The 22,905-nt window shown below is 32.1% G+C and overlaps 1 protein-coding gene across 1 annotated transcript in view; it reads left to right on the top strand.

Moving 5' to 3' along the window:
• Positions 1-17,694, top strand: part of LOC148620077 (adhesion G protein-coupled receptor L2-like) — a 32,499-nt gene extending 14,805 nt beyond the window's left edge. Inside the window, exons 12-26 of the mRNA XM_088580656.1 lie at positions 3,684-3,833; positions 4,764-4,839; positions 5,032-5,152; positions 5,893-5,954; positions 7,300-7,423; positions 8,165-8,274; positions 8,784-8,880; positions 9,682-9,850; positions 10,433-10,499; positions 13,184-13,244; positions 13,804-13,889; positions 14,673-14,799; positions 16,527-16,568; positions 16,976-17,086; positions 17,527-17,694. Coding sequence (XP_088436782.1) covers positions 3,684-3,833; positions 4,764-4,839; positions 5,032-5,152; positions 5,893-5,954; positions 7,300-7,423; positions 8,165-8,274; positions 8,784-8,880; positions 9,682-9,850; positions 10,433-10,499; positions 13,184-13,244; positions 13,804-13,889; positions 14,673-14,799; positions 16,527-16,568; positions 16,976-17,086; positions 17,527-17,664 — 1,541 coding nt within the window. The 3' untranslated portion in view covers positions 17,665-17,694. The remainder of the gene's footprint in view (positions 1-3,683; positions 3,834-4,763; positions 4,840-5,031; positions 5,153-5,892; positions 5,955-7,299; positions 7,424-8,164; positions 8,275-8,783; positions 8,881-9,681; positions 9,851-10,432; positions 10,500-13,183; positions 13,245-13,803; positions 13,890-14,672; positions 14,800-16,526; positions 16,569-16,975; positions 17,087-17,526) is intronic.
• The last annotated feature ends 5,211 nt before the right edge of the window (positions 17,695-22,905 follow it).

Raw genomic sequence — 22,905 nt, forward strand, 5'->3', positions numbered from 1 at the left:
ATATAGAAGTCTTAAGTGGCATAAAAGGAAATGATAATGGTACAATTGGTTCGATCAGTTGTATAACATATTACATGTATAACAAATATTTCTGGTATACATGTACTTTTAAAAACATAAGATGTTTGATCAACGAGTAATCTTCAAGTAGAAATAATTATAATGTCAAAATTAAGATGTAACGTAATTCACAGAAACAACTTTTCGCTGATATTGTAACGTCACTTGAAAGAGTAATCAAGCTAGGGACCAAGATTTTAGCGGAAATCAAAAGAATGTAATCCAGGGACAAAGACCAGACACGGAAAACAGACAAACACAACAAAGAAAATAAAGTAACCAAGTAATACATACAAAGTAACAAAAGTAAATGAGCAACTCGGACTCCACTAACAACTGGGAGCATGGACCAGGTTTACCGGTAGGGTAAGCGTCCTGCTATTCTAGAAACATCCACTGAGCTGCTCATAAAATGTCAATTCCAGTGTAGACAAAAGAGGAAGGGAAAACTATGATACTTCAATTTTGTAGCAACATAACCCTGTTGCAGAAGGCTAATTGTAAGAAGTCTGGGGCGATACAAAGTCTGCGTAGTTACGGCAAGCTCTGGCATAACGTATGAGTTGTGATATGAAAACTCCATACGCAGGTGCTGAAGGGATGTTGCCACAGATGAATGGAAAGTTGATAATTCTGAATGAAAAGTCATCACGTTTGTCGTAAAGTTTGGTCAATAGTTTTCATTTACCATCGATCTCTTCGTGTAGGTCAAGATATGAGGCTGACTTTACAGTGTCTGTGGTATCCTTTATCTCAGGTTCTTTCGGGTAGATACGATGTATCAAATCCCGGAACTAGGATTGTTTAAAGATAATACGTCATCTTATATAGCTGAGACATTGAAATTGATCGTTGGTATATGCCTAAAGTTGCATCATCAAATATTTTATTGTTGTGATGCTTAATTTCAATATATATTCCTTGTTTTCAAGTGATCTGAATCAACAAACAAAAAATAATTTATCTATATCAGTTCACGAAGAAGCACACATATCTTTGTTGTGCTTACTTAAATTTTTGCAATGATTAAATCGTTTTTGAATGGCTTTTGCTTTTTGAAAAAAGGTATTTATATCTTTGTTTAGCATTAATTTAATGTTTCTCACGACAAGTTGTAATGTAAAACCATTTTCTGTAATAAAAATACAAAGTTTATGTTCAGGTGAATTACGTTACAATGTTGTGAATTACGTTACACCGTATATATACCAATGCTTGATTTATATATCATACATAGCAATATCCTATTGTCATAACATCTTACCAATACATCTATTCTTCGCTTCTAAGTTAAATTAAACTGAAAATTAATAATATCTTAATAATTGCACTAAACAGAAATTAAGAACACCTACGACTAGAGGGAATGCTTACATCAGAACGCCTTTACAATTGTTCCCACGTCACAACTTCTTTTCTAAAGATACCCGTATGATAGGCAATACCACTGATAATGATTTATAATTAATTTGTTCAGAGAACATAGTTTTTCATCCGTTTAAAAGAAATTACTGTAACGTAATTCACTGTAACGTAATTCATCGATTTGTACTTTACCAAGGATGTGAAAAAATATGCAGCACCTGAAAAATCTGTTTAAGACCCATTTATGACTAACATTGGTGTGTGTATAATTAAGAATATGGAATGTTTGCTACTACCATTAACAGATGCAAGAGACACCGTAACGTAATTCACAATTAAATGCACATTTGGAAAAAAGATAAAAATCATGTATTTTTCAATAAGAACATTATCCTTTACTTTTGAATCATTCATTTTCTTATTGTTTATTATTTATGGTATTTGTTCCTCACATAGATTTACCATACATGTCAGTTACATTTTTATTACAGCTTCAGGAAAAATTGTAACGTGTGTTTCATGGGACATCCGTATTTTGTGGAAAAAATCGTTTTCGATGTAAAAATAACTGTTAAAATTGTGTTTTCTAGCCATTTTTCCCCTAGAAAACTTATTGGGCGTTCTTCATTTGGAGTATTTTATATGTTTCTATGTATTTTTACGGGAACCCTAATTTGAGACATAAGGTTTTTGTCGATTGAATCTTACATATTTATTGTTTTTGTTCAGTGACCCCAATCAATGCCCTGTAAACTATGTTTTTACAATCAGGCATAACCCTCATAGTAAATTGAACCCAAAACTATATCAGGAAATAGCTTTTTGTCTTTGAAAATAGCTTGTGACTACGAAAATTGGCTTTGGAGCACTTTAACTGAATTTGAGTGAAATGCATGTACATTGTGTCGAATTAATCATTGCTGTATTCTTATAGAAGTATAAAATGACGTCCTGATTTTGAGCAACACTTAAAAAAAGAAAACATGACACTGTCTTTAGATGCTTCCTATAATACGTCTACGTTCAAGAGACATAGAAATATATGGTTTTGTTAATACATCTATATCTTGCCTACATACATGTATATTTCGGATTTTCATTTCAGTACATTTGTAAATGACGCGGAAAAGATCAAATTCCTTTCTGGAGCGACTCCGATTGTTTTGTACATCTAATTTCATTGTACAATGTACATCTAAAAGGATATTTCCAAGCATTATATGTATACATGTACTTGTATTGTATATATACAGTACACATGTACGACTGGAACATTACATATACGTTTATTCATGGATATTTTATATCATTTCTATAAACTTGCAATTACCATGGCAGAAAATTATGACTTATATTAATTTCTTATTCTTACTTTGTTAGTTTCAAAGCGCCCTCCACTGCATGGTAAAAATCCTTTTATTAGAAACTACTTTAAGGCACAAATATAAATCTCAACGACTAAATAAAATACATGCATAAGTATGAGTCATTAATGGAATTGGAGCTTTACGTCGAAATGAATCACGATAATATGAATCGTTAAGTTACTGTTTGTGTGATACATCTAATGCATAGAACATGTCTGGTTGATTTAGCCATGTAAAAGTGGTTCAATGTAATAACGAACTGCTGTTTCACGGGTTTCCACGTTCGTAATATTGCTCTTGATCTTCACCATTCTTATTGTGATAAAGATCAAGATCGAAAACTGTAATGGACTTATCATTGAATCGGTGTAATTGTTCCAGGATCAGTCGGAGGCACACTTCGGTTAAGATAATTCTCTCCCTTTATTGAAGGTCTTTAAACTGCCTTTGGTGGTGTTTATAGTACGGTAGTGATTTGATATTTTCACACATTCCTCGTTTCAAATTTATTAAATGTCCTTATATGCACAAACACGTGTTTCAGTAAGCACAAAATGTTTCATAATTGCATAATCAAGCCAGATGTCATTGGGCAAATCTTGCGTTATATGTCCCTACTCAATACATAAAGTAAATAACACCGTTTTGAAATACTGCATGATTGCAGAAGTAGGATGTTTGAACGCTTCAAACACAGTGAAATCTCTCTTAACCGATTTGTTTTTTTCTTTGAAATTTGTTCGTTTAAAATACATTTATATTGATATACAGGGACTGTTAAAGTGTCTAGTTTAGACAAGTTTTTTGGATTTTTCAGGGTTCTGATGCGATAGTTTTCACTGTAGAAAGAAAAGAATTAACAAATTTTAGTATTTATATTCTAATTTCTAGAATTTAAAGTTACCATGCAAAAGATTAGTCAATACAGTGGAGTGGTCTTCCCTGATCATAAAGATTTAGTAGATGGCATCAGTGGTCGATATGGTAGCATTGAACTTCATGATGACGTCATAAAAACCGAAAATATATCTTCTGTTCCAGGTTGGTAAATATATCAATATTGTTCTTTTTTTTTTTAGGTTTACTTGGAATTATTTTAATATCACCTTTTTGTCACATAGGAAAACAATCGATTTTGATTCCAAAACATTAAGGTACGTGTCAAAAAGTTTTCAAACCATCTCGAAAGAATAAATCAAATCGAATATATATTACCCGACCTAAATAATGCTTAATTTGCTTAAAATGATGTGTTCAACTGTTTGAAACGAAATCACGAACAGTAACAGATACATTTGAATTAATATGCATTGAAAGTACATGTAAATCTAGTGCGTTATACATGTATGATGGCTCGTTTTAGTCATAATTGTTATGATTAATAGTTATTGAATAAAAAAATTAAATTCATCGTCGATCCATGGATTGTATCTCTGCATATTTAAGTTATACCAAATTGTTATAAACCCCCTTTTCTTGTAAAAAATAGATTTTACCTTTTGCGGATCTTTATTTTTTTTTTTTTTATAAATTCCAAATTATTTTTTAATCATTTTTGTCATGTTTTTGTAATGCAGGGTTGAAATGTAAATTTTCACAACTTCTTTTATCTTTAAAACAAGATAGCCGACGCAGTAAAATGTGTTCTTTTTACTTATAATTTTCATCAGGAAATAACGCATGGTACGCAATTTCAATTTCCTTTTTCGAACCCCACTAAGTTATCAGTATTTGGCCAATCGGGAAAAAAAAACTACGATCAAGTGACGTGCGTTTCCATAGAAGAGCGTCCTTAGGGTGAAAAGGTGAAAAGCGAAGCTATACCGACATCGTCGGAAGAAAATATAGAACTGTATAATCCAAACTTCTACTGCACACAATAAATAGAGTTATGTCTCTTTAACCGTAGAGCAGATCGCTAGTTTAAATAAACTTACAATGTGTTTGAAGCTTCTTATTTTCAATTTTCAGATATAGTCTTCCTAGAGACATCAACATTTAGATATAAAAACCTCGCTAGATATATTCCTACTCATGAATATTTTAGGTAAGATATTAGATATTAGAAGAAATATTCTTTCAAGATAATTTACATTATTGCGTATGCATGCTCTATGATTCCATCACTTTGACGTCAAGAATGTAAAATATATGATTTGTGTGTTGTAGAGGACAAAAACGTAAGGGATATTGTAAGAGTATATTTGTTATCTAACTAACTTTTTTTATTTCTTTTCAGTAAGAATAAGGAAGATAATGTAAATACTCCGGTTTTAGCCATGTATATTCACTCCAATGGTGGAATGCCAGTTGTTACTAATTTATCTACACCCATCATTGTTCGATTTCCTATATTAAACGTAAGTTTATTTTCTTCTTTAAACAACTATTTCCTTTGTACAGTCTAACTTATGATAGGCAATCTCCAGATGGAGAGATTTGTCATGGTCATATAAAACAGGTGGTCTTAATATACGGGTTAATTTTTCATGAAATGCACAACATAGAGATATTTAATCAAAGTTATCATAGTCGGGGTATGACATAGGTACATTTAATTATAGTTATCTAAGTCGGTGCATGAGCTAAATAAAACTTTTAACCAAGGCATATTTAAATGTACAGCTTTCTATATACGGTGCTATTAAGGCAAGCATATTCTAAAGTCAGTGTTGGTTACAAGACTGATGCATAAACTGCATCTTCTGTACCTGAGACATGCATCGAATTATTCAGTTGCTTTATATGACTTTTTCTGTTCATTGTGAATGTGCCTCTTTTATCCCTAATTACAAAAATACCACACATATAAATTTTCGAAATTTCAGTATACTGTATACGTTTTTTTGAAATTGCAATCTAACCTCTCATTACATGTAACAGCACTGGAACCAAAAACACGGGAAAATGATTCCTAGTAAATAAGAAGAAATGATGTTGCATTATTTAGTCATGCAAATATTTTAGGAGAAACATTTCGAAAGGAGAACAAAAGAAAAAAATATGAAATGTAAAAAAACGCAAGAAACGTATAAAGACGCACGTTTGAAATACAGTTTATTTTTTAACTGATCGTTAAATTTGCTTCATATTGTTTTAGACCTTCAATATTTCAAATCCAGAGTGTGTTAGGATTCGTCATGAAGGCACTAATGGTACTCAGTAAGTTTATACCTAATTCTGATATCAAATGCTAACTTGTTTTCATTCATAGCAAAATGTATCATACACCCGAGTAAAACAAAGTTTAACGAATCATGCGATTGATATAAAACCCGACGTTATTTATTTCTTAGACTACGTTTTCAAATTTAGTCATAGTGCAATTAGTATCACATAACTGCTCGGCGCTTGTAATTTTATTTCGGTTTGTGTTTGTTTACAACCTTAAATTATGGTTCCAAACCGACACGGATATTTGCCACTCATTTATATGATGGAGTTGTTTAATCAACGAATTCAAGAATCTTCTAGTTGATGTTTTTTTCCCTAAAACACGAAAATTGGTTTCCACGATAAAAATTCGTAAACAGTTTTCGACATTTGTTTTCATAAAACATTAATGAATGTTCAAAATTGAAAAAAAAATGATTTCTGAATAAGCCATATTGTATATCATTAAGTTTCATGTTTTAATACTCTATAAAACTATAATCTACAAAATGTAGCACTTCAGCAACTAATTGTAACATCAAAGCTGTCTAAAATGAATAGAGCTAAAACACGGACTTATAATTGAAACTTTTGCTGCATACAACATCACCATGTTATAATTATCAAATTGGCAAATATATGAATACGTGGACACTCACAAACATTGAACATACAATAACATAAGAGAGCTAACTCCATTTTCTCAAATAAATAGTATCAGTGAAACTGTTGTACATGTACATCAAACCATAGGATATACAATTTTTATTTTTTCACTGTACAACATAAGGTGAATTTAGCCTTCCTAAGTAGTAAACAATAGCTAGCAGTTGATTATATCTTAGATTTTATGTATACTTATATTGTACATGTATAATATGTTAAAAAGACATTGCATAATAACTTTCAAAGAGCAGTCAAGGGAACCAAGGCTATAGCGGTAATCAAAAGAATGTAATCCAGGGACAAAGACCAGACATGGAAAACAGACATACGCAACAAAGAAACATAAAGTAACTAAAATCATACATACAAAGTAACAAAAGTAAATGAGCAACTCGGACTCCACTAAAAACTGGGAGCATGGACCAGGTGCACCGGTAGGGTAAGCGTCCTCTGCTTTTCTAGAACCACCCGCCGAGTTGCTCATAAAAAGTCAAGTCCGGGGTAGACAAAGGTTGCATGTTATAATGATATTAATACATCTATTTTTATTTACATGTAATAATAATTAATGTCGGTGCATATATTTACATATGTGTAATGTTTGTGACATTTCACTATCATAAATAAATGTCTACGTGTATATACTTTCGAATTTTTCCTCCTTGTACAATTTCATTATAATAAACAGGAAATTCCAATGGAAGTGGACGAGAGGGGACTGTACAGTCGAGCATTACGATATCAAACATGTGTATTGTCACTGTAGACGACCTGGTATATTTGCTGCAACAACAGATATGTATAATGTTAATGTAAGTATTTATATATGGGTGATAATTATAGTATACCAATAATGCACATTTTGTTGTGAAAAAAAAATTATATTACTTAAGAAACTTCTTGATTAAGTTTATTACTTTAAATATGTTTATTTCATTAGTAGAAAAGGGCTGATTGTTATAATGGATAATATACAACAAATGCTAACGCTTTGAACGTAAATAAGAATCGGTGCCTGATGAAATTTAACTTCTGAATTGATACATTCAGTCAATTGTGCGAAAAATGACGTTATTTGATATCTTTATACAATGTAAAGTTACTAATGATACAAGCAACATTAAACACACATTAAAATAAATGCTATTTGGGAAAACCTTAAGAAATCATTGCTATTTCCTCGGGTTTTTAATGGATAAAACCTACTAGGACAAAACCTACAAAAATATTTTTTCCTGCCGAAATTTCAAGTGTCTGTTTCTAATCAAACGAACACGCTGACCCATGTATTTGTTTTCTTCTGATATTAATCAAGTGTGAAAGATCTTTAAAGATTTCACAACCCTTTGAACTCGTTGTTATTTAAGAATTAGCAATAATAAAAATTTTGTCTATTGAAAAATAACATTGGGGAGTGTCAATATTTTTTTTTATCCATTGAGATATAACAAAAATATTTTAACCAATCAGATTACAGTATTTATCTCAAATTTATTTATTCTGAAATAGAGAAGTGAACATCCTTAAATTCACGTTTTTTTTTACTTATTCAGTGGGACAAAGGTTACCGAAGACCAATACTGATGAACGTTGCTTCTTATGTTGGATGTTTAGCTTCAGCTGTTATGTGCCTTGCTACGCTAGTTGTTCATCTGTATTATAAGTATGTAGTGTATTTGGCGTGAAAGTGTAATTTAGAATAAAATAAAATCTTTCTATGTCATACATGTGTATGGACAAACGATTTAATTGTGAATTTATAAGAAAATATATTGTTTCATATAAGAAAAAAAAAATGCAAGACATACTGACTACGCACTTATTGTCCAAACATTTTTTTAATGTTCTCAATGCAATATTGACAGCATAAAAATGTATCTTAGGACATTTTCTGTATGTGTAATCATACAGGAATATAGTAAACCAAACACCAGAAGAAGTCGCCTTACTTAAACAACTCTATAATTGTAGTTTAATACTTTAGAAATGATTCATTGTCGTTTAATAATGGTTGTTGCAGAATACAGGTGGCTAAGACAGGTTTCACAGTAAATTTAAGTTTTAATGAAGTTGCACAATGAAGCAAATAATTATTTATTAAAAACGGAGACATCTGTTGCAGAGTTTTGATAATTATGTCATCTTTAAATTTTATCATAATTTATATTTTAGGACGACATCATGTACAGCATCACTGCATAAAAATCTTTCTGTTGCCATCATTTTCAGTCAACTGTTCATGTGTGGCATCGATCTTTATGACTATAAAGTAAGTTTCTCTATTATAAACAATGAAGTCGATAATACAAAAATGCATGAAAAACGGCTTTTGTCGTCAATATAAAACAAATGTAACAAATGAATGAACAGATCGTACAAATTGTTAGGTAAACTGTGAAGAATACACGAATATAAAATGAAAAAAAAATATAAAGCCACTGGACTAAATTCAAGGTTGGAAACAACTAATTATATTGTAAAGTTAGTCGTATAACGAAATGATTATCTTTAACTTAACTCGCAATTAAACATTTAGATATGTAAAAATGTAAAATGAGTTCGATTTCTTGTTTCCATAAATAGGAGTTCTCCTGACTGGCTTTCGGAATCATTTAAAAAAAAAAAAAAAAAAAAAAACCCTTGTTTTTTCCTATCACAAATCGTCCATTTTTTAACAAATTTTGCAAAAATTTTAAAATGCAAGAGAAAAATGTGTAATAACATATTGTCATATTATAAACAAGTCTTCCATTTATAACCGTAGATGAACGTCGTACATGTCATGAACGAGTTAAACATCAAGCTAGAGGAAAACAAACCTTTTTCATTCTTCATCGCCAAATGACCAAACATCCAATCGCCATTGCACAACTAAAAATAAAATTCATCAATTCCAAAAACAAATAAATATTTTTGATTCACCAAGGAATGCTTTGTTCTTATAGTCAAGGGAATGTATTGTAAAATGTATGTTAATGCCACGAATACCTAAGTATATCAAATTGGTAAAAGGGAAAGAAAACAAATGAAACTAAATATATTGATAAAATGTTTTCTTGATTATTTGCAGATAGTCTGCCAAATAACTTCAGTATTACTTCATTATTTCTTCCTGGCAACATATGCCTGGCTGATGAACGAGGCCTTTAACCTTTACATAGTTATCACATATTCGGCCCATTCACATGGTGAACTTAATGAATCCGGTGGACAGTTCAGATATTATTTTCTTGGCTGGGGTAGGTATAAGGGATATTGTCATATTATAAACAAGTTTAACAAATGTATACGATGACTTTTAGATATGTGAATTAGCACTTCGATGTGACATACGGGCATTATTAACAAAGAACATCTGCGCTTAAAATGTGCACGATGCGAACTTTCCCAGTTCGTAATGTTGAAAGTTCTAAAACTTTTGAATGAATGAAGCATAGATGAACACCGAAAATTACAACAGGGATTTCATGAGGACGAGCTTTCTAGTAGAGCGTATTACTGGTATATAAAGACGCAGAGGTGTACACTTTAATACACCCATCGGAGACGAGTGTATGAGTTTGTTAGCATAGAGTTGATCTATATATACAACGTAAATGTTTATGCTGGCTTTTGTTATTTTAGTTAAGCCCGTTATGCATATCATATGCAGGAGAAATTAAAACAATGTGTAATATTCATTTTGAAAGAGTAATTTATCTTTGGAAGTGATGGCGTAATAATAAAGTTGATTAAACTATGAAATTAAAAAAAAAGGAACATGAACTGTTTTGTTTAAGCGAACAAATTGATACAGTAATATTATGGATTGTTTGTTTCAGTAATTCCCGGTGTACTTGTAGGAGCGTTCGTTGGCTCCCAAGGAGATACATACTACGCCAAGGATATGTAAGTGATATTAAAATTCATCGAAAATTTGCAATTAGTTCATTACCTGAACGGGATCAATTACGAAATAAATCAAGGAAACTCCGGATTACTTTACCCCGAGTTATGGCGATAAAATGGAGTTTCCGTAATTTATTTCGATTCTAATAGGATAATAACAGTGATTTTTTTACATTTTCGTGACCTATTACGGTAACCTTAGACCCGCCATATTTGTCCATATTTGACTGTACACTTTACGCTATATCAGTTCAGAATTGTTCTGTCTTTTTCACAATAAAGCAAAGGGCGCATTGTGTAGCACGATTTTAGATATGACAGAAGTCGTTTGCATTTTAAGTCACTGTGTACACACATGGACAGGTACAATTTTCCATTGACGATTGTTATTGTTTGGTTTCATTTGGTATGGCGCACACTGCACGTGACGAATGCTACCGAGTATGTATGTGTAAATGACTTTTGCGGAATATGATATAACTGTTCTGAAACATTACGTTTATTCATTTTTTATTAGATATGAATTTGATCTTCATTCTCGCGGTACTGTAATGATTAAAAACAGCTGATATACAACGGAATGGTACATGTGTTTGTTTACATGATTGAGGTGGACAGTAATTTGCACACACACAAGCTGCGCCAAATAAGTCGCGTGCTGATCATGTAACAATCGAAGATCGACCACAGTTATGGTCTCAAAGCCTGTTAATGACGTCTTATTAGAATTTCCATTCAATTAGGTGTGAAACAAATACATGTAGAAATTTAGAAAAGGGAATCATATTCGTTGCGGCGCACATTTTTAATTGACATAATGGTCGTATGTATATCTTGAAAATAGGCAGTAATATATTTCGTAATATGCATCATTATTATGAAGAACGGTTACGGTTTGGGTATAGTGTATGATGGGGAATGGGACACTTATATGGGTGATATAGATACAAAATGGGACAGTTAAAAATCAGTAGATTCCCCCCTCGGAAGAGGTGTATTATTTTCATGTAAATATCGTTTAAAAAACCATTTTCTTTGCATTAATGTTTTTACTTCAAGTATGAAATATGCAGTCAGATGATAAAAATCTGAACAAATGCACGAAATACATATTGACATTTCACTATTTTGTTGAACATTTTAACAAATGTCGGCAATGCGATTAAATAAATTTTAATGAGGTGTTTTATGTATACTGGGAAAATACTATTGCTCGTGGGGTACCAATTTTCGTAGTTTTCGTGGTAGAACCAGATTACGAAATTTTGTTCCCAATGAAAAGGCGATTCTCATTGATGTGTTCACTGAAAATCTCAAAACCACGAATTCAAGAGACAATTAACATGTGTATCTTGCCTAATCCACGGAAATCGGTTTCAACGAATTAAATGACTTTAACAGTAGTACTGAAATATGAAACATCTCAAAAACTTTTTTTATGAATGCACCTTCACTAAAACAACGCAGAACGAAAAATCTGATTTTATTTCAAGAATTTATAGTTTGTTCTAAATGCAGTAATATATTTATAACACTTTTTGGGGGCAATGATATACAATTATTACGGACATTGTTTACATTATTTGTCTTGTATGTTGTTGCCAAAAAATTCTAGATTTTCATGCTTTCATGGGTAATTTGCAACCTTATTAGGCAAAATGACGTTCAGTTGTGACCACCCATAGCTTTTTTCCTGATCTGCTATTGAGTTTGACGCGTTGGCGGACAGTCTGGTCAAATATTGCGGTCGTACATATAATTAATGTCTACTAGAATTAACAGTACATATTTATCACAGTGAGACATCGATATTCGCAAACGTGTCCAAATGTCTTGTAGATTATGATGTGTCATATACTGACTGACGTTCCATTAGTTACAATACAAATTTATCAGAGAAATATGTACTGCAAATGTACGTACTCTCATACTTTGTCAAAGATTGAAGTGATCTATAACAGATTATGCAATGTATTGTTACTTGCAAAACGTCATATTTCAACCCTAATCGAGTGTATTTTAAAGACGACATTTGTACTTTTTTTTCCAAATCTGCTCTTTTATTAAGGAAGTGCAAATACAAAATTACAGTGTTTGTTATAAAATGTTCTATTTACTTAAGGTTTTTAGGTTACTTCACACATAAAATGATTTTTGCAAGCACAACAATAAGACAAAACGGATATGGTGAAATGCAACACAGCTTATAATCTAAATTAAAAATACTTTTAGAGGTCACCAAAATTTTTTTAAGAGTATAAACACACCTTGAAATAAATTCTGAAAGGTCCTGACAGCAAACGTAATAAAATTTACGCAATAGAATACAAGCCAATTCTTCCAAATTTAACAAAAAGGAATATAGAGCACAAAGAAACCTAAATGACCAGTATTTTCTGGACATCTGCGGTGGGGATTAAACTAGTTTAATAAGGCATTAGCCATCCTCCTTCATTGTAAAAATCAAATGAAACACCAAATATACCATAAGATTATAAATCTTTAAATAACATTAAAATACAACAGAAACTATTGGATTTTCTATGTGGATTATCTCCGAATACCCAACATATTAAAATGAAAAATTATACATTTATTCAAATAGATCTATAAGCAACTACTTATAAAGACAACTTTTACGAACAATTGCATGTCGTGTTTATGTCTACTAACTACGTTTGTAGGTGCTGGACTGATTGGAGTAATTTATGGTTATTTTGTGGTCCTGCAGTTGGTATTATGGCGGTACGTATACAAATGACAAATAAATAACGGCATCATCAAAATTACCGAATATTAATTCGATCCATAATCAAGTCAAGAACAAAAAATGAGTCATGAAATGCGATAACGAAAATTGAGCCAATAATTAATCAACAGAAACTCTTGTACCTGCTACATGCATTACCATTTGAAATTATATAACTCCAAATCTGCGTAATTAGAAATTATTGTAGTTAATGTGTAGGACTTGGGTCGTTCAGGTCTTCTGAAACATATTTAGAGGAAGAGGAAAGTAGATTTATTACAAAGTCAAATTACTAACTACAAGCAAATAAAATGGAAAAAAAATAGAGACTATGATTTAGTAGTCCCCCGTGACAGACACTTTAACAGCAGTATCAGAACTTACTATTTAAGACGTTCCTTTTGTAAAGTAGAAACATATCGTTCGTGCTTAGAAAGACAGACGAAATTTGCTGTTTCGGAACTCGGACACGAACTCTGCATTGTCGGTTAGAAATGATACAAGCATGGTATTGAAATGTAAAAGACATGTTGATATTCGGACATTTCATTTTAGGTTTCCATAATGGTGATGATTTTCACGGCTAAAGAGCAAAACGAAAATTCTTACACCAAAACTGAGAAAACCAATAAGATAATTACGTATGTATCAATCTAGTTTAGTAAAATCACTAAAGGTCTATTAATAATCATTTATGGGAAATTAATACAAAAATCATTTATATATATATATATATATATATATATATATATATATATATATATCATACATATTATATTACAGAGAAGGTGTGTCATACAAAGGGACTGAAATCTGACTATGTAACAATGGTTCTGTCACATATAGCGTTATTTCGAAATAATTATTTTACCTCAAACCGAAGGATTAAAGCAGCAGTTTTTTTTTTATATTTCATTAAGAAAGCGATCAGTGATACGAAATCTTTGTTTCGTATCTTCCCGTTTAGCCTTGTTATTGGATTTTGACGTATTTGAATCATCCTTTTTCCTGACGCTATGGTATAAATACCGATACACGTATATTTTAGAATAATTGTAAGGTTCTATATGTTGTGTTTGAAATGCAGTAAGTCCTTTACAACGACAGTATCATATCCTTGCTTGTTGAGTCATCATTTATAATATCATGGTGTTCATCATCAGGCAACCCACAATTCCAAACCAGAGCCTGACATTGTGTCCCATATATATTTTAGATCGTGACAAAAGGATAATAAAACCGTATATCTTAACAAATTTTACCATTTTAGAGGTTAAGGGTAACAATAATGACACAAATTATGAAAGGATTTAGGAGTTTGAATTCATGTATTTCTTCTGGAACGTTTAAGGTTTCACATTCCTCATATTATTATCTCGTACATAATAATACAGGAAGATCTTGTGTTCACTAACTTATTTCAGAATTCACATGAGAGGATTATGGACTCAGCTAATTCTTGTTACTGTAGTCTGGTCATTTGCTTTTATCCAGTTAAAGATGCATGATACTATATTGAAATATCTATATGCTTTGATGAATTGCTTGCAGGTAAATACGAGTAAAATGCATTTTAACACTTTGTTAAGAGTAAGTTTTATTGAACAGTGCTTAAGCTCAAAGAAATGTACACCTGACTCCGGTAAAATGCAGAACAATTGCAAGTTCTGTATGTTGACAAAACTCAGTGGTATGCTAGTCTTATGTTATCTATTATTTTTACGACATGTACATGTAGTCTCACAAGTGTTATATGAAAGCTTAAGAACGTTTTAACTTGATATACAAAAATCTCATGTAATGAAACTCGAGTTTATTGTAAGGAAAAGGATTGTTTCTCCTTTTATGTATGAAAAGGGTACTACATGATCCATGATTAATATAAACATGTACTAATGTATTTCAGCTACCAGAGTTGTCGTATCATGTTACTCTCAGGTTAATGCACTACTAAAAGAACATGTTTAGGGCAGTAAACATTGTTTGCTTATGATTTATTCTAAACAATTCACATATTAAACTCAGTAATGAAAATCTAAGAGAACTCATACTAGTACAGAGTAAAAGGAGAACCAAGGTTATAGCGTTAATCAAACGAATGTAATCCAGGGACAAAGACCAGACATGGAAAACAGACACACACAACAAAGAATAAAAAATAGGAAACAAATATAATACATACAAAGTAACAAAAGTTAATGAGCAACTCAGACAACACTAAAAACTGGGAGCATGGACCAGGTGCACCGGTAGGGTAAGCATCCTCTGCATTTTTAGAAACACCCGCAGAGTTGCTCATTAAAAGTCAAGTTCAGGTTAGAGAAAAAATGAAAGGAAAACTAAGATACGTAGATAAGTTCATGATGACCATAAAACGTCTGTAGTGATGACTTTAATATTGTAGCAACATAACCCTGTCCAGAAGCCTAAATGTAAGAAGCAATACACAAAATACAAAAGACTGCGCACTTACGGCATGCACTGGCATGCCGTAGGAGTTGTGATTTGAAAAGTCCATTACCAGGAACATTAATTAGTATAAAAATAGTTATTTTTTTCTCCAATCTTTTACTCAGGCGTAAATTAAAATAAGATTAAGCTCATCATCATCTTTGATTATCAGCATGCCTGATTTTACAAACACGAGTTTAAATTAACTAGGCTAAAACACCTGTGGATACATTTTATGGTTCAGAGTACTAGTGTGACACAAATCAATGAAAGACAGAAAACAGAAACAAACAAACAAACAAACAAAAACAAAGAACAAAGTGTACTTTTACTCTCGGTTTAGTTTTGAAATAAAAACATATGTTCTTTACATAGCAAATTACCATTAAAAAAATAGATTGCGAGTAAGTTAAAATCAAGGTAAGGGAAAGGTTCGAAATGTTTAATACAATTTTAAATACGATTTTGCTAATCAGAAGAAGAATCAAGGTTTTGCAACATTCAAATATAAAAAATATTCAAGCGTGTTCACATAACAGATTTTATCAATTGTACCTATGCTTCTAACGCGCAACTATTTCATTGTCAAGAACGGATGGCAATTTTATCTATTCTCGTTTTCCTAATATGAGACATAGCTTTCTTTGCCACAGTCCTGTCATGCAGAAACCGTATCAGACGTTACAATACTCATTATCTTTCATTCAACTTTGGAAAATAAGACACGATTGAACTTCGTTGTCTGCGAACAATTACAAATACACTCAAATTCGAAACAAGGGATAATAACTGTCAATGTCATAAGTGGTATTGTATATTTTTTTCAGGGTTCATTTTTCATAGTATTTTATTTGTTTCTACACGAAGAGGTAAGTATTTGATTTTTGGGTGCTTCGTTAATGTGTTTTCTGTTTCAAAATACGGTGCTGCTGATAGCCCAATTAGCATCTGCAGTAATTATAAAGAAATACGTTGACCCGATGTTTATCAGGTTAGGCGATGACGTTAATGTATCTTAACATTAAAAAGGCACGAACACATTGACTAATCCTGCAGGTGGACAAAAAAGGAATAAAATCAAGTTAAAGTAAAAAAACAACATGAACTTTTAGATTAAGGAGATTAATGTAAACACGTGAATATTAGCCTTTCTCGTATAGTTAGTACACTTACGTTTGTTACATGTAATCACGGAAAAAACAATATGTAATTCGCTGGTAAATGACTTTAAAATTAATTTCCAATTTTAAAAAGCTTTCTGTCATTTTATGACCAGATAAGTGCAATACTTAAAACCAGTAAGAAGACTAAAACATTGATGGTACAGGGTACTGATACTGATGATAGGTCTATGGGATCTGGAGCATCATTCAATGTTATTGAAAAGGTAATTGCTCTACTAAATTAAGATCAGCTATGGTCTTCGAAGTGAGGATTTTCCTTGTATTTGGTACATAATGAAATTTAAGCATGCATGTCAACGTGTCGGGTTAATGAGTGGGTGTATTATGAAAACCGTTCGTTGTCACTTTTGATCTGGTTTAACAGTTAATTTTGATTTACCAATTGCAAGTGTAGCAAAATTGCGAATGCTATGTTTTCATTGATTTGTCCGTTTGTCCGTCCGTCTGTCATCAATACAAAATGTATGTAATCGCCTTTATAGCCACTCTCTATATATATGATTGGCATTTTTGTGTTTTATCAGATTTCCTTCAAGTTTGAATGAAGTATACATGTATGATTTAAAGTTCGTTTTTCAAATACATTGTACAAATTCTTTGACGTGGACTTGCACGTTTCATTTCTCACTCTTTTATACCACAGGAACCCCTTGATAAGATGAAGTTGACTAAGCGAAGTCCACCAAAATCAAACAGACTTCGTAAAAGAAAACCTAAAATTGAGGCTAGCACTGATGAAGAAGTAGAAGGTTCAGACTGTGAGATGATCACAACTGTGTAGTGTTTTGTAATAAAGAAATTACTTTTGTAATTGTTTGTAATTCTTTTAACCATGTGATTGGTATATATGTAAATTCGCTTGCTTTTGTCAAAATATAAAGTGGTCTCTGTTGTCCTGGTAGACTTATTTCCTCTAAGTTAAGTACCCTATCGGTGCACCTGGTCCATGCTCCCAGTTTTTTTGTGGAGTCCGAGTTGCTCATTTGCTTTTTTTTTACTTTGTATGTATGATTTTAGTTACTTTATGTTCTTTGTTGCGTATGTCTGTTTTCCATGTCTGGCCTTTGTCTCTGGGTTACATTCTTTTGATTACCGCTATAATTTCGGTTCCCTTGATTACTCTTACAACGAAACCAATGTAAACCTGAAGTATTTTGAACTCATAAATTGGTTCAATTTAGACAAATTTTCGGTTTACCAAGGTTCAAAATACAAATAAATTGGTATAAAAGGACTTTAAGAAGTGTCTGGAGTAGACATGTTTTTTTTTTTTTTTTTTTTTGTTTTGTTTTGTTTTTTTATTTAACAGAGTTTCATTTCGACAGTTTTCACTGTACTTTGTATAAGCTTTTTTTTATTCTAATAAAATCAATGTTTCTCATTCATTTTTCCGTTTTTTCGACATTGTTGGTTCTATCCTAGTTCGACTTACACCAAAATTGTAGTCATTGCTTCTCCATTAAACACGTAATATTTAAGGGGACATGGTGACGACTGGTTGGCTCGATGTCGGAATAAAGTGTTCAAGTGGGGTAGCATGCTTAAAACATGTACCTTCAAGCTGTCTATTAGCTATCGCAAGTAAATTCCGGTTCAGTGTTTTGACCTAGTAGAGGGGAGGTAACCCGTGAAATATCTCCAATTGGACGTTAAATCATAATAAAGTCAATTCTTGGCGTACAAGGTTCCACTTTTTTTTTTTTTTTTTTTTATTTTATTTTTTTTTTTTTTTTTTTTTGTATGATGGATTTTTTTTAAATAGATTATATATATAAATACTTGTATGTCTGTACACAAATGTATTTTGATTTAGGGGTCGTGAAATTCATTTTGTTATTTTCTGTTAAGAATGCGCAAGAATTTAAAAAAAAACACAAAAAAAACAAAAACAAAAAACATTCACAAAAAGATTTTATTAAATCTTCCGCTTACTGGTAAATTAAGTCAATATAATACCTTAAAATGTCCTCTCAGTGAGGAAAAAAACAACTTATTTTGCCAGTGAAGTATTTCATAATGTTTACCTCTAATTCTCATACATAAGTTTGAAGGCTTAACAGCTGTACCGAAATATGGTTTTGTTATCCTTCTGATTAAATACCTAAAGAATACATAAGAATACGCGATATTTTTGTATTTCTAATGAGTCATTTACAGTGTAATTTTGCATGTTTTTTTTTTATTTAGATGGGCAGCAAAATTGTTTCTTTGGAAATAACAGAGTATTTAAGATTCCAGTTAGTAAGACAGGCGGACCGTATTAAGCGTTGTTGTTTTTTTTTAATCTGCCAAAAAGCAATGTTATATTTTAAAGCGCTGAAAAGCGTAAAAACAATTACGGAAAATGTACTTAATGGTATTTAGTCATTATTTCAAGCACATTTTTCAATGAAATGACAATGCATTATAACCAACGACGGGTGTCTGCAACAAAATTGTCATTTTGTGTTCAAAGCGTCCATCATCCATTATATCACGTTCATAATTAATATGCTTTATAATAGCTATCCATCTGTGGAAATTTTAAAATTGAATTGTGTTATTTCATTAACATCGTCTGGTCCACACGACTTCTATCAGAACGTCTTGTTTATTTGTTTGGAATAAGAATATGGTTATTAGCCGAAAATCTTTCACTGAGACACGCCGTCAACAAATGAACAAACATTGGAGACTTGTTATGCTGATTAAGGTTAGGACATCGCTGACAATTTTCATAAATGTTATTTGTGCGGAAGATTAAAAGGCAGTGAATCGGTGATATGAACACGGTATCCATTTAATACCATCTGTCTACGCATATGATTGTAGTGCTAGAACTTCGGTGGAGAACCGCAAATAACAATACAGTCAACAATAGGAAATAGAAAACCAATTCATTAGTTTCGTATTAAGTAAAAATGTTAGCGTATGACTTAAATGGAAGTTGATGAAATTCAAGATGGCAATTATACTCTTCTGATGATAAATGTTATAAAGGTAGAGGGTTATTGGACAAGTTCGTACATGTACATGTATATCCTATTCAAACATATATACATGTAATTGTTATTGCAAAAAAAAATTAAAATAACAGATCTTGACACATTCTTGTACATTCTTGTACATGTTCACATTGTAGTTAGTATAATTCAATAACTGTCTTGTAAACTTAAACAGTTGGTACATGCATTGTGCACTTGAAACGTTATTAAATACTAGAATAGAATCCAAGACTGCATATTAAGTTCAAACATGGAACAGAATCACTTATGGTTTGTTCAACCGACAATAATAAAAAAAAATTTGAAAAATAACGTGCATTTATTACATACTACATTAGCATTTTATACTGAAATAATAAGACACTATATTAAGAACTCAAATTGAAAAAAAAAACAATTAGCTAAAATAGTGAACAAAAGAGTGCATAGAAAATAAAACAGGCATCATCTTTATTATTGCGAAAAATGTGGGAAAACTGCTTTTTTATGTAAATATACAAAGCATATGTATATTTATCACATATAAAGATGAAATCATATCTAACCTCTCGTGGGCGGAATCTAGGACAGTTTTAAAAGAGTCATATAACAGTTTTAGAGTCACCTCTTCTTACAGTGCTATGAGGACCGGCTCTACGAGAACAGTTTCGCTGCTAGAGCCAGCTGTTCTGACAGTTCTAGCAGAACCAGCTTTTCTGACAGTTCTAGCAGAGCTGGCTCTACGAGAACAATTCTACTAGTAGAGCCGACTCTGCTGGAACTGTCAAAAGAGCTGACTCTAGAAATGCCCTAGAACTTTTCTAAATCTGTCATAAAACTGTTCTACTGACAGTTCTAGGACAGTTGTGTGAGGGTTTAGAACTGATCTCGTCTGTATATTCTCAATTATCGGCGCTACGTCGTTTAGAGTAAGCAATTAACCATGGTTTAAAAGAGAAAAAAAAACTTTTACTTGACTTAAGAGTCTATGTTCAGTTCAATCTATTGCAATGATAGAAACAATTCATAATACAAATTTCAATGAGATACAATGTAATTCATATCGCCGTGTCACGTAGTTTTACACTATACGTACAAAATGTACAATATTTCATTTATCTTAGCTATGTTTATCTTGTTATTTAGTATTACCTTTCTTTAATCTTGATGTTCTTTTACCAAATTGATCTTTTAATTTCGTTCAGAAAATATTACCGCCTCACCACCAATTTGTATGACGCTAATTCGCTGGTCAGTATATCTTAATATACTTGACAGGAAACATCGCTACCACACGCTGCCAACAGTTATTGAAATTTATTCTGTTATTTGCTCTGATACAAATCAACAAGCAATATGCAGTGACATCTGATTGTCTCCGTAGACCACATTGAGGAATGCGATCGGTCACTTGTCCAACCAATCTTCTCCAATATGCAGTTACTTCTGAAATTAAATCAATTGTTTTGCAGGCAGTTAATTTATAAAGCGTCTTTATTGAAAGCGATCATTAAATATTTTGTTGTGTAATTTGATCTCGCATGGATGATGTTATGCAGTGCAGAAACTGATGTCGGTTGTTCAGAAGATAAATTATATTTCTATTATGTTTTTGTTTTACTTTGTTCTGGAAGGAGATTATTACAAAGAGGAAATTTCACGTGAAAATTATTAGTTTGCAATTTGCTTAAAAGGTGTTTAGCGTAATGTTTTTATTTATTTATTTTTTTTTCGTTCCCACAACGTTCCACATGGAAAGCTCTACAAGATATTTTCACACATTTTAAAACAGTTTGGTAAGAACGTTTATGGATATATATATATATATATCTTTTGAATGAAATATGAGAAGGTGTAATATGAAATAATCATGAAGAAATATACATACAAATTCATTCGTGAACCACATTTAATTCTGCGTGCGAAATGTCTTTGGGTGGAATTGTTCGGCATTCGTTAGAAATTGTGGGTAATTTTCTGCTAAATAAATAAAAAATAAAAAGAATGGTTTTTTTTCTGGAAAAAATTGCCGGAAATGAAATGATACGGGTAACAATGTACATTGTACATGTAGTTCAATCCATGATTGATTGATTGATTGATTGTTGGGGTTTAATGTCCTAGCAGCAGTATTTCAGCTATATTCAGACGATGAACATGAATGGATGATAAGATGAACATGAAATGAGGATCAAATGAAAAAAGGTATGGGACACAAGGATAATCGGGTCAACAAATTTTGATTGTCACTAGAAAAACTTCGGAGCGCAAAGGTTCCTACTCCTATCGAATACCACAGCAGGGTTCTTTAACGTGCAAGAAACGTGGCATCTTTCCCAACACGGTGCACCACTATGGTTTGCGGTCAGGTTTTCTGTATTATAGCCTGACAACTCCAGCATGTAACACGCCATGGGTACCCCATTGCACCACCTGGGGCACACATCCCAGTAGCTCTATGGGCAGAGCCCATAGCCCCCGGCTAGGTTTCTGAGCACTATTTAGTCGCCTTTTACGACAAGCTGCAGGCCTATTCTTTTGACACCCGGACCTGCACGGGGCGTAGTTCAATCCACGAGGAGGCGATAAACATTTTGTTAGATTTCACTAATAAAGCACAATAGGCTTTCCAAACATTTTGAGGCAATTGTCGAAGCGAGGAGCTTTAAAAGTAATAGTGAAAAATCAACCTATCTATAGTTTAAGAATCTGATCGGGAAAACTTCGAACAGATTCTAGCTTCAAACCAATAATGGCACTTCCCATAGACTCCAATGCTAATTTAAGTAAGTTCAATGTGCTATAGAGCATCCGTTCTTTAAGTTTAAATCGTAGAAGATTGTATGTAACGTAAAAGCTGCATGTTTACACTTATAGCCCTGCAAATATCATGTGGGGTTTACTACAATGTACCTTGCAGTACGCCTCCGGATCCTAGAAGACAATGTGCTAAAAATGGAATGGTAATTCCCCTACATTACGAAAACAGGAAAACAGGGGATCTTCATGAAGCACTTACAAAATATTCAATCCAGCTAGTAAGTGCATAAAATATTCAA

The sequence above is a fragment of the Perna viridis genome, chromosome 4 (assembly GCF_037379345.1).
Source record: "Perna viridis isolate PV_CMFRI_1.1 ecotype Kerala chromosome 4, ASM3737934v1, whole genome shotgun sequence".
Classification (NCBI taxonomy): Eukaryota; Metazoa; Mollusca; class Bivalvia; order Mytilida; family Mytilidae; genus Perna; species Perna viridis.